This window comes from Amphibalanus amphitrite, unplaced genomic scaffold (genome assembly GCF_019059575.1).
Source record: "Amphibalanus amphitrite isolate SeventyFive unplaced genomic scaffold, NRLGWU_Aamphi_draft 000413F_arrow, whole genome shotgun sequence".
Classification (NCBI taxonomy): domain Eukaryota; kingdom Metazoa; phylum Arthropoda; class Thecostraca; order Balanomorpha; family Balanidae; genus Amphibalanus; species Amphibalanus amphitrite.
The window spans coordinates 271,535-283,800 of NW_024881907.1; the positions used below are offsets into that span (position 1 = coordinate 271,535).

Sequence of the window (12,266 nt, forward strand, 5' to 3'; positions counted from 1 at the left end):
TTCCGTTGCCGATAACTAGTCCAATTTTCTCCTGACCCTGTATCGGTTTTTGTGCCCTGATCAGTAGCGGCGGAACACCTTCAATTAAGGGGGGGGGGGGAGGGGGCACTGCCGACTTTTGGTCCCATTCCTTCCATGCAACGGCGCAACGCCTATAGAGCTAATGTAAATAGGTATGCCAAAATCAAAGGGGGGGGGGCACGGTGCCCCGGTGCCCTGCCCGTTCCGCCGCCTATGGACCTGGTGACCTGACCTCTAAAGACTGAAACCTTAAATTTTATGGATATGTGCCAAAAGGCCGCCCCAGAGGATACGCGAAATTTTGTAGCGCCGCCGATTTACGTTATTTGCGAAAAACCTTAGGGGAGGGGGTGCATCCACCCCCCCCCCCTCGCCGGGCCTAGGTTCAATTGAACCGTCTCGACGACGGACGAGAGATCAAGATGCCGGTAAAATCGACGTCTTTCGACTTTTGTGCCATAAATCATTGCTATAAGTCATTGCACGGGTTACGATCGGATCATTGCCTTGGTGCCGGGCTCCAATCGGATGCCACTGGCTGTCTCATGGAGAGCAGCACGGTCGTCTTTTCCTCCCTAGAAGCAAAATGCAGATGGCTCAGCTGTACATCTCCCCGTATGCCGTCGGCCTCCGGCGGCACAAGGGCATCATCGCATCATCCGACGGTCGAAGGATGCAGAATGCCCAACACCCGGCGCGGGTTATAAGGTCAGTTGATCTCGTGCGTCTGCTGACTCAGTTTGAGTGTATGTTTGAGCTGCGGATGCGGGGTCGGACTCCACTGTGACAGATACCGGGTGAGCAAGGAGCGGGGAGCACGGCCCGGAGTCGGCGGTGACTCCCCGTCTGGTACCGCCGTGCCGGGCCGGTATCCCCCTCCTCCGGCCAGGATAATCAGACGGCCCCCGCCGAACGGAGCCCTCAGCGGACACCGACAGCGGGGGCGCAGCCGATGGCCCCACACCGCTGCTGGGTTATTCATGACTACGAATGCCAGTGGTGGCAGAGGTCACTAGTCCTGAGCCCAAGGTCGGTGCCGACAAGTCTCGTTAGAAAATCAAGCAGGGACTCCGCGCCACAGTTGCGACGAGGGGAGGGCGAGTACAATTCGAAACGTTTTCTTTCAATGCATCGCAAATGCTCATAAGCGTATTGGTGACACGGAATAAAAACGTACTAACTGCTAACAACGTGCTGGGCTACGTGTGATAAAATAAAAAAGCAATCAACAACATCAACATCCTCAATTTTCACTGGTAAGCAGCATAACCTCACCACCTTGAACGAGACACGGATATAATACATGACAAATATATTGCAGTCACTAAAACGATAACATCCAAAATAGTCTACACAATACATGGCATGCTTTCCATCACAGATAAATGCCGACATAATCATGTACTAAACACCTACGAAAACTGAGCCCATAATCGCAATGTTCTGCCGATGCATAATATGTGAAATAAGCGGTGACGAAATGCTGTCCAAGGCCGCCTCCACCAGCGGCTGGGACGATCATTGAGACACCCAGTGAGCGAACACAGTGAGAGTGGCCCGCGGTTCATCGAGACAAACAGAGCCCGGTGAGCAGAGACACCAAGTGAACGGGCACACAGGCTGACAGAGGTCGGCAGAGCCGGGCACACACGAACACACGCTGGCCGTGGATAAAACACGCGTCAATATCTGTGGTAGGTATCGACAGCTGACAGACCTGGTGCCCACGGGTTACTGACGTCGAGCGGAAACTGACAGAGGGGAAGCCAGCGTTGGGCTCAATCACACCGGTGTATCCTGCTTAGGTATCTAAGTGCCAAGTGGTTTGTATTTCAAGCGACGGGAGCGTCACGGGCACATGGAATGTCGGTAGCGACCTGTCCTAAATCCGTTACGATATGGAATGGTAATTCGGGTGGAACGAGTACAGCTCCCGCCAGCCCAGGTTCGTCTGTTTCACTCGGCGAGGGGGCCGACAGAACGCGGAAATGCGACAGTCACAGCAATACACCGACACTCACAGCTGTGGCACATTGCTAGGGACGGATACAGCGTCCGGCGAGGTAAGTAGAGAGAAACTGGTGTCAGTCTGCGGTCCCACCCCGCCCGGCGGCCTGCGGGGCCGCGTATCGTACCACAGACAATCCGACTAGACACACACTCCAACCGCGGCGGACCGAGGGTTGGCGCTGGGCGGACCCGCCCAGTCGCGACCACCAGTCCATTATCGCACGACCCCAGCCGTCTGGAGACGGGTGGCGCCGCCGGACAACACGGGCCGCTCAACGAAACCGCGCTAAGTAGTGCACACATCCGTCAGTCGCGCTCACTGCGGGACATTCCCACAGCGGGGAGCCGGTCCAGCCGCCATAAATAGATCTACGCGTCATCACAGAAGATTCGCAGCGCGCCGCCGCGCCGAGATTCGTACACACAGTCACACAGGGTTCGGCAATGCCGCAGCGACAGTAGCTGCAGCGAATACTATACCACGAACGTAGCAACCACGGCCCACGAGAGCAAACACAGCAGCACCGGCAAGAATCTAGAGAATGGCATCACCAGAGATTCGACTTGTCTTTTTATACGGGAATGGGTCGCTTTCAAGCGGAACAGACGACTGGCTACGTTTCTTCACTGCACACTATTCCCAAATTTGCCCCGAACGTGAGTCACCACCTTTCCTTGTGAGAACGACGTACTCTTCTCTCGCTCCTTCTCTCAGAGCATACCCTCTCACTCACATGATCGGCGCCGGTGTCCCTTCAGTCGGCCGTGAGCCGAATATGACAGACCGGTGAGCCCCATCACAGCAGAGCCGAGATCCGTTCAGAGGCCGGCGGCGGGCCCGAGCTCGCGCGGCGGCCGGGCAGAGTGTGTCAGTGTCGCCGCCACACGCAGTGCCAGGTGACAGTGACCACAGACAAGACGACACCGCCAGCTGCGTACGTCCCTCACACTGCCGAGTCACACTAATATCACTAACAGCGCCAGCGCGGCCACACACCGGCGGGCGACGGTGGCGGCCTCAGTTGAAGAGCGGCAGCTGGTGGAAGCTGTAGCCGCGGCGGCCCTTGACGGCCAGGTAGACGAAGGCGATGTGGTAGGCGCCCGGGATGAAGCACAGCAGACCCGCCATGACGAACACAAAGCTCTGGAAGCCGGCGATCGGCACGGCGGCGATGACGATCCCCGTCACCAGCAGCACTGCCGGCGACCAGAGCGGCGCCGCTCAACGCTACTGGGGCGACACTGGTGACGATTCTATCCCCGGAACTTACCGATACGGAACAGCTACACGGACATAATTTAACTCATAGGATTATGCAATGAGCATTGGCCAAAAGTCCATTTGCAATCGTACTCACTTTGCTCATTTACTAGCGGTATCTGCTATGCCGATATTCTTATAATATGCTGAATTTCTACGCACCTTCGGAAGGTACGCAGGGTACAAATAAAACAGACTCCCACAAACTCCCGTCAATATTGTCAAAGGAGCAAGCGGTTTGTAGGGGGCGTTGTAGTATATCAAGGCAAAGTTTCTTGGGGCATTTCAATTACTCATATTCAAAGCAGAAACATCAATGGCAGAAACACCGACCTCTTTTTTGGAAGGGAAACTCCCAAGTGATCAGTTGCTCTCTATTCACTTCGAAGATGAAACGTCGATAACGAAACGTCGACCTTGTTGGGGGAGGGCAAGGGATGTCCCAATGGCCCATACCCAGTGTTAGAACTGTCATTTTCGTTCCTGGTCCAGGATGATACAATCCAACTGGAGAACCGACCTGCTTTTAGCATGGCCAACAATAGCCATTTGTAGGACTGTGCTAGCTGTTTACCGCCCCTCTGAACCCCGTCGTTCGCTCGACGCGTCACCCCGGCTAAACACTCACGGAGACCGACGACCATGAGCACGAAGGCGCAGATGACCACCTTCTTGTTGTCGCGCACTTTGGGGTGGGTCCACCAGTGGCGACCGTCGGCGGTGGGCAGGCCGTCCACCGAGCCCTGTCCTCCGATCAGCGACTCGCTGTCGTGCGAGACGCTCTGCCGGTGGAGGGGGGGGGGGAGGGGGTGAGGTGAGCAGACCCCACGGTACTGGAGTACGACTGGGATGGAATGAAACGCTCCGCCGGTGGGGGTGGGAGGGGGAGAGGTGAACAAACCCCACGGTACTGGCGCACAACTGGAATGAGAATGGGATACACTGCCACTTTAGTTACGACTACCGCAAATATGAAGTCAATATAGTTGTATATGAAATGAAAAGTTAATAATACTAATGACACCAGGACATCCCCTACTGCCTACTCACGTCATCCAACGAGTGGTTGAGCGGCTTTCCATCTGGCATGAACTGGATGGCGGGGTCGCGCAGGGCAGCCGGTGGCAGCGCCTCCCTGCCAGCTGGCGGCGGTGGGCCCCGCACCCGATACTTGTCAGCAGCATTCAGAGGCCGAGACTCCAGGGTGGAGCCGTACACGCGGATGGCGTCCTCTGGTTCCTCTTCAAACGCATCTTCAATGGTGAACCGCTTTGACTTGCCCCACCCGAAGCCTGACATACTGACAGACAGGAGCTACAGAAAAGCTGTAAGTAGAAAATGGATCATTAGAGGCAAAATAGCAATTCACAAACATACTTGTAACAGCTAACGATATGAATGATGGTAGCGTGATACCATTAAAAGTACTTTTGCCCAGGGGTGCGGAGCCGGAGCAGGCATATTTTGCCCGGAGCCGGAGCCAGAGCCGGAGCCGTAAAATAATAGGTATAGCCCGGAGCCGGAGCCGTCAAAAAGGGCGGCGACTCCGGCTCCCTTTTTTAAGAGAAAAAAAAATGATTGACCTAGTTCGGTTTGACAGTAAAAGGCAGTAAAACATGTGGTATTCAAAAGAGCCTTGTTATGCAAATACAGAAGCAACGTGAACCAATCCCTTCGTCTTTTTTCTTTCACCTGTATTTATTTGTATCGAGGATGTACTGAGTAATAGAGCCGGAGCCGTAGCCATCGGAGCCAGACCATTTTATTCAGAGCCGGAGCCGGAGCCGGAGTCGCCATGACATTTCACCCGGAGCCGGAACCGGAGTCGATTTTTTCTCCGGAGCTGGAGCCGGAGCCGTCTGATATTTCCATGGCTCCGCATCCCTGCTTTTACTTTGCCACTCAACTTCAAGCAATAAGGAAAGGATTTTTCAGCATTTAAGGTACTCTCATACTTTAAAAAGTTAATGAATTGGCATGAAAGTGGTGTCACAAGGCTCAAAGTGAGCAAGTCTAATGAATATCTACCCAATTTCCTTCAAGAATATTAACAGGTTCCATTTTTGAGATATACTAATTTGTTCTTCAGAGCCTTCCCTCACGCTGTACTTTCTATGACATATTTTTGGAAGCAATAATTTGGTATCTTGAAAGTGTGGCACTTGGCAGATAGATGCGTGCCCGTGCCCCGCAAACAACATATACCACCAGCACCACTGCTTCACAAAGATGTTAGTAAAAAATTTTGATTCGCTAGATATGCACTGGCGTCACAAATTCAGAGGGGGCATTCAAAATTCAAATGCATACAATTAGCCCCTCTGAATCTTAAAAGCTGCAACTTTGAAGGTAAATATCTCCATTTCGAAGCCTTTCATGAAGTTGTGAGTGCCCAAACCAGAAGCTAAGTGCAAGCCAGGCCCAGGGACCCCAACTTGGCTATCTCAACCCAAAACTTATGCCGAAATGGGATGGTCACTTTAATTCTTATATTTTGCCCTCCGGGCTCCGGGCTCCGCATGTACCTACTGATTGATAAACATTGAAATGTAAGCACGCATAAGCATTTCTGAATTTTGGCAACGTTACAAAATATTGTTTTATGCAAGGCAGTATAGTTTTACGTTTATCCAGAAAACCTTTGCTTTGGCCTTAGCTTGCAGGTACCTATCTGTCAGTAGGTAGTCAATGTCAACAATATTGATATTTCATCCACCAATGGTTTGATTTAGACAAGCACGAATTAAATAAAAATAAGATTGAGAGTTTAGACTCACGTGTAAATACACTAGCTATTAGCTGGGAAAACATAGACAGCGACAAACACTTGCAAATTTACAAATTTCAATTTCAATATATATGCGCCAGTTTTGAAGTACAGAGAAATCCAAATGTGACGCAGTTGATTCATTCATCGATCATATCAAAATATAATAGCAAGAATCTTACGTCAGAAAAATAAAAACAGATCTGACTTATTGTGACCGATTTCTTGAATTTTAGACCGATATTGTTGACATAAACTTGTAAACTTAATTTTATTTCCAATTTTATTTCGAAAAAATATCACGTGACATTTCTTCCGATAAGAAAGTTTTCTAGCAGACAGTATTTTTAGTCTAATGACATCACCTTAACTATTTTTGCTTTGTGAAAGCCTACTGAGAACTTGAAGTTGAAAACCTAAATGCTTAAAATGCTTCCAACAAGTTTCCAACAAAAGATTGCAGCTCGTGCGATAGGTTGGGTATATGAGTTAAAGTCAAATACAAGCCATTTCAAGTAAGAAGGGTTCGAGTGCAAGGAGGAATATCTGTAAGAATCTTATAAAATAAAAACTCAGCATATATTGATATCGGACGTTTCGTGTTCGGTTTAACACTTCATCGGCGATACTGGCGCGGCAATTCATGTTCGTAGACATACATACATGTTTTTTTACCTAATTATCACTTTCATATTCCTACTTAACCTCCACTCCGCATAATTTTCTGTTAACTACTCCTAGGCTGGAAAAATACAGACATACACCATTGAACACATTGAATACAAACATACACTGCAATAAATCATTTTCTCGTGTTTCTGGGGACTACTAGCGCGTTTTCTTGTTGAGTCCCCCTGTGACCGTTAGATGGTGCGTACCCAACAGCTCAATCCACCTTTGTTCCCTCTGTCTCCTGTACATAGTCCAGTTTTTCCAAACCTTTTCGAGCCCTACGAAACTTGCATCTTTGATGCTATGTCCATCCCCGTTAAAATGGGCGGCTACCTCCATTTCGGTCCTTTTACATCTAATGGTAGACGTAGTGCCGAAGGTAGAAGTAGTGCCGCTACTTCTGGTACACAAATCGGGCCAGCGGCAGGTGGCGATAAACAGAATGGGAGGGGTGGAGTCAGCTCAGGGGTGGACAACAGACCGGACAGTGACGGGAATGGAGCTGAAAAGGACGTTAGTGGGGCGGGTGATGGGGCTCACGCGAGTACCGGCCGGAATGCATTAGGTCAGTGCGTTACCGAGAGGGAAGCCGTTCAGATCAGTGCTGGTCCTGCACTAGATCCCGTCTCCTCTAGCGAGTCGAGACGTAGAAAGCAGACAGGGTCGGATAGAGACAAAGACAGTGCTAAAGTAACGAACCTATCGAGTAAAACCCTGTCGGCAGAACAGCTATCGCTACTTAGCAAAGGCCTAGGATTCGTACCGGTGCGTACCCAGCAGGTCACTCGGCTTATTGCAGAACTAGGGGAATGGGAACGATTAGTCAGACTCAAGGAATATTGGGCAAAGGACTCTAGAGAAAACAGTGAAAACAGCGCCGGGAGGGAGGGGGAGTCCAGAGGCAATGCACAGAACATGGCGGATCCCCTTTATGATAGACGATTCAAAAATTCACGGTGGACCCCTGAGAAGGGAAGGGATCCCTGGCTAGATTTATATATATAGAGGAGGTGAAGAGGAGCGTTCTAAATGGAGTGGCTAAACGAAAAAACAGCAATTTAAGTAAAGGGGAGGAGAATGCGATCATGGAGTTGTTAATGGATGTTAACATTGTGATCAGGCCAGCAGATAAGGGTTCCGGGGTTGTTATTCTGAACACGGAGGATTACTGGGCCAAGTTGCAGAACGAGCTGGAGGATAGCTCAACGTACAAACTTACCGAGGGGGATCAGACTAAAAAAGTCCACAAGAAAGTCAAAGATTTGGCCGACAGACTCTTCAGGCAGGGATACATAGGTAGGTACCTTCACAAGTACCTCATTCCTGACAATCCGAAACCTGGCAGCATACAAGGAAACCCAAAGTTACATAAAGATGGGGCACCCTTGAGGGTGATAATAAGTGGGCGGGGCCATTCCACTGAACGGATAGCTGAGCTTGCGGAGCGGGAGCTGAATGCCCATGTAGAAAACCAACCATCTTTTATTCGTGATACTACTGACTTCATAAACAAAATAATGGACACAAAACTGCCAGCCACAGACCGTCAACCGATTTTATTTTGCATGGATGTAAGTAAGCTATACCCAAGTGTCCCCAGAGCCGAAGGGTTAGAGGCTTGTAGAATAGCTCTCAATGAACGTCAAAATCCTAGCATTCCTACACAAGATGTGCTTGACATGATTCAGTTAGTCTTAGATAACAATAACTTTAACGTTGGCGGGTCAAAACACTACATCCAGATCAATGGCACAGCGATTGGGTCGAAACTAGGGCGTAACTATGCTTGCACGTATTTGGGGCAATGGGACACAGAACTGTTACGTCGTTCACACATCAAGCCTTTCCTGTATTTCCGGTATATAGATGACATATTTGGTGTTTGGTTGAACGGAGAGGAAAGCTTAAGAGAGTTCCATGAGTTAGCGAACAATATACACAGGCAAATTAAAGTCGACCTTCGTCACACGCAGAGTAGCATAGAATTTTTAGATGTTAGAGTAAGTGTAACAGGAGATAGTTTGAGCACAGACGTTTATACAAAACCTACAGACACGAAGGCATACCTTCACTTCTCGTCGGACCATCCGATCCACACGAAAAGTGGCATTCCTTCCGGTCTGGCTATGAGGGCTAGAAGAATATGCAGCTCAGACAGTGCATATCAACGTCAGGCTGCCGATATAGCAGACAATCTCAAACGGAGGGGTTACCCAGAAGACCAAATTAGAAAAGGTATCAGGCGGGCCGAGAAAACGTCCCGAGACAATTTGCTGAGGAAAAAGGAAGGGAGGGGACAAAAAACAGGCACCCCTTTGGTCGTTACTTTTTCGAGTCATTTACCCAATATATCCAAGATACTAAAGGAAAAGAAAGCAATTCTCATGCGATCTGAATCGCTGCGGGACACATTCAAAGACGGTTTTTTCGCATCATACAAAAGAGGGACCAACCTGAGAGACACGCTAGTTCATAAAAAGACAAGGGACTTAGGGCGGGGAAACCAAGACCCACGGGGGGACTGTAAGAAAAACTGCTGCGTGTGCCAAGTTATGTACAACCAGACAGAGAAGTTAACCGGACCAAGCAAGAATGAAGAGTGTACGTATGATAAAACAATTGGGTGTAGGTCAAGGAATGTAGTTTATGGGATTATCTGCGGGGTATGTGAATGTGTAGTATATGTTGGGGAGACCGGGGGGCAGTGGCGGCGGAAGGTATTCTAGGATAGGGTGCAAACGATATTGAAGCGCCCCTTCCCGCTGGGCGCCCCTTACCATATGTATACACGGTTGTAGTAACACAAACAGTGAAGAGACGTTTAATACGCCCTAGCACTAGGGGTGTAACCGCCCATACGGACAGTGCAATTTTACAGGCCCCAATCTAGGACCTCTCTTAACATTCATATGTTGTAAACCGCAAACCGCCCCCGATAAATGTTACACAAACTAATTTCCTCTCGCATATCGGCCATCAGGCGCCCCTTTTTGTCGCATGGAGCCTACAACGCTATAAGCCCTCATATGTTCGTGTTGGCGTTCGGAGGCTATCGCCTTCAAAGACGTCTCCATAAATGTTTCTTTTTCGTCCCACACACAGGCGCCCCTCTTTCGCATGCAGGCGCCCCTCTTCCGCATGGCGCGCTTCTCGAGTGGCTGCGCCCTCCTAGCCTTTATCGCCTGGGAAGATTATATTCGACAGGGTCGGCAGCATCTGCCATTGTTTCAGATAAGGATGCCCTCCACTCTTCAGCATATCAAAAGATACTTTTCCCACGTCATTGCCACCCTCTTCGTGTCACAAGTGCCTTTATCAGTTGCGGTGTCGCACTGCTCAGCTTTATGGCTGCCGCACCTCTTAACTTCCTGCCTCCTCTACAGATTTTCGAGGCGCCCCTTTCCATAGCTTTAGGGTGCAGCTGCCCCCCTTGCCCCCCTGCTTCCGCCGCCACTGCCGGGGGGACACTGTACGTCAGGGCGCAAAATCACTTGTCTACCATTAGATGTAAAAGGACCGAAATGGAGGTAGCCGCCCATTTTAACGGGGATGGACATAGCATCAAAGATGCAAGTTTCGTAGGGCTCGAAAAGGTTTGGAAAAACTGGACTATGTACAGGAGACAGAGGGAACAAAGGTGGATTGAGCTGTTGGGTACGCACCATCTAACGGTCACAGGGGGACTCAACAAGAAAACGCGCTAGTAGTCCCCAGAAACACGAGAAAATGATTTATTGCAGTGTATGTTTGTATTCAATGTGTTCAATGGTGTATGTCTGTATTTTTCCAGCCTAGGAGTAGTTAACAGAAAATTATGCGGAGTGGAGGTTTAGTAGGAATATGAAAGTGATAATTAGGTAAAAAAACATGTATGTATGTCTACGAACATGAATTGCCGCGCCAGTATCGCCGATGAAGTGTTAAACCGAACACGAAACGTCCGATATATGCTGAGTTTTTATTTAATTTCAACGAAAGCTGAGTACTATATGTAAGAATCTTGGTGAGGAATTAATTTAAAGATGCTTGTTATTTGTTCATTATTGCACCTTTACTGTTACCTAACGGCCACTCGGTGTAATAATAAAGTTGTTAGGTAGGTAGCTATCATTGACAATATAGGTTAGGTAGTTCTCTATATACCGTGGTACCTATTGTTACAGCTTGTTTCATGAGGCGCTTCAGCTCTGTTGCCCAAATCACATCGACAATCAAAGTCAGTATCAGTCAATGTCAATGTGATGTAGGCAGGTACCTAGTAGGCCCTACAAGGGGACGCCGGTGAAAACGGCGCCGGAGGGCATATTAGTCACGTGATATTTGGAGCTTCTCCCCATTCGTGGGGCTTCTACATCCTAAACGTCACGTGCAAATTTCACGAACCTTGATCAAATCGCCCCAGGCGCCCTGTTTTCACCGTCGTCCCTACTAGGTACCTACCTTGACCTATGATGAATTGCGGTATTCATGTAGCAGGCGTCTGGGCGGTGTTTCATGGGATGCTGCTACCACGCTGCTATCAAATTGCGCGAGCTGACGTCACACTTGCGCCGCGGTAGTGTTGGAGCAATGGGCCTGTTGATGTCAATGTTTCCATGGAAACCCAATTTGACACGTGTAAAAGCAGCGTGCTGCTATCACCGGTGAAACAGGGCCCTGATGTCTCACATGCTGACAGTGATTTGTGAAAAGAATCGGCTGAAGACTCCAGTCTTGAGATGCTTGCACAAATTTCACTTTTAAGTCTCTTATCAAATAGGTAGTCTTACAGAACAAAAAATAATATAATCTGACCTCGAACTCAGTTCGAGGATTCCAAATTTTAGGGAGAGAAATAAAGTTATCAGCATACGCAGATGATCTTACACTGATCCTGGACGGATCTGAATTTTCATTACAGAATGCAGTAAACCTATTAAAAGAATTTAGTTTAGTTACAGGACTACACCTGAATGTTAGTAAGACCGCCTGCTTATGGATAGGTAACAGAGGATGCGATTTAGAACCAATTTGCCAGGAGCTGCACCTAAAATGGCTACGGGACGACGAAGCCTTGGATCTTCTTGGCATCAAGCTGTTTCTTGACCCAGAACGGACCAAGTCTGAAAATTATCGACATAAACTTGAAGAAATGGAGAAAGCTATGTCTCCCTGGATACAAAGGAGTTTAACACCGTTGGGAAGAGTAATTCTTGTAAAGTCCCTGTTTTTCGCGAAATTTGTACATTTATTTGCATCTATCGAAAGTCCTAACAAGGATTATCTTAAAAGATTAGAGTCACTGATATTCAAGTTTATATGGGGAAAGAAGGACAAAATAAAAAGAGGCATTGCAAAAAGACAATTCTTAGATGGTGGTATAGGAGCGCCTGATGTCGAAGCGTTTGCCAATGCGATAAAGATATCTTGGATTAACCCGCGCCCTGCTGGGGGTCCTGGATTTCCACGCCCTGCTGGGGGGGGGGGGGGGTGTTTGAACACCCCCCTTCTAACTCGGCTCCTGGGCCACGTAGCAATACGCGGAAGGCGGCGTTC

At 48.9% G+C, this 12,266-nt stretch overlaps 2 protein-coding genes across 6 annotated transcripts in view; one reads left to right on the forward strand and one right to left on the reverse strand.

The window, feature by feature from the left end:
- Nucleotides 1-1,318: 1,318 nt before the first annotated feature.
- LOC122390872 (transmembrane protein 134-like) lies at nucleotides 1,319-6,613 on the reverse strand. 3 transcript variants are annotated; one of them, XM_043384285.1, is made up of 4 exons: nucleotides 6,425-6,613; nucleotides 4,343-4,617; nucleotides 3,921-4,074; nucleotides 1,319-3,228 (listed from the first exon to the last, which is right to left on the reverse strand). In XM_043384285.1, exons 2-4 carry the CDS (start codon nucleotides 4,589-4,591, stop codon nucleotides 3,050-3,052), a joined length of 582 nt encoding a protein of 193 aa, XP_043240220.1. In that variant the 5' UTR covers nucleotides 4,592-4,617; nucleotides 6,425-6,613; the 3' UTR covers nucleotides 1,319-3,049. The 3 variants fall into 3 exon arrangements, with proteins under 3 accessions (XP_043240220.1, XP_043240218.1, XP_043240219.1); XM_043384283.1 differs by lacking the exon at nucleotides 6,425-6,613 and adding an exon at nucleotides 6,070-6,204; XM_043384284.1 differs by lacking the exon at nucleotides 6,425-6,613 and adding an exon at nucleotides 5,960-6,111.
- LOC122390871 (cyclin-D-binding Myb-like transcription factor 1) overlaps nucleotides 6,495-12,266 on the forward strand; it is a 40,063-nt gene continuing 34,291 nt past the window's right edge. Inside the window, exon 1 of one of the 3 annotated variants that reach the window (XM_043384281.1) lies at nucleotides 6,495-6,607. The gene's annotated coding sequence lies outside the window, so the exon portion shown is untranslated. Of the gene's footprint in view, nucleotides 6,619-10,703; nucleotides 10,723-12,266 lie in introns of those variants that run through there. The other 2 variants (XM_043384280.1, XM_043384282.1) reach the window with 2 other exon arrangements.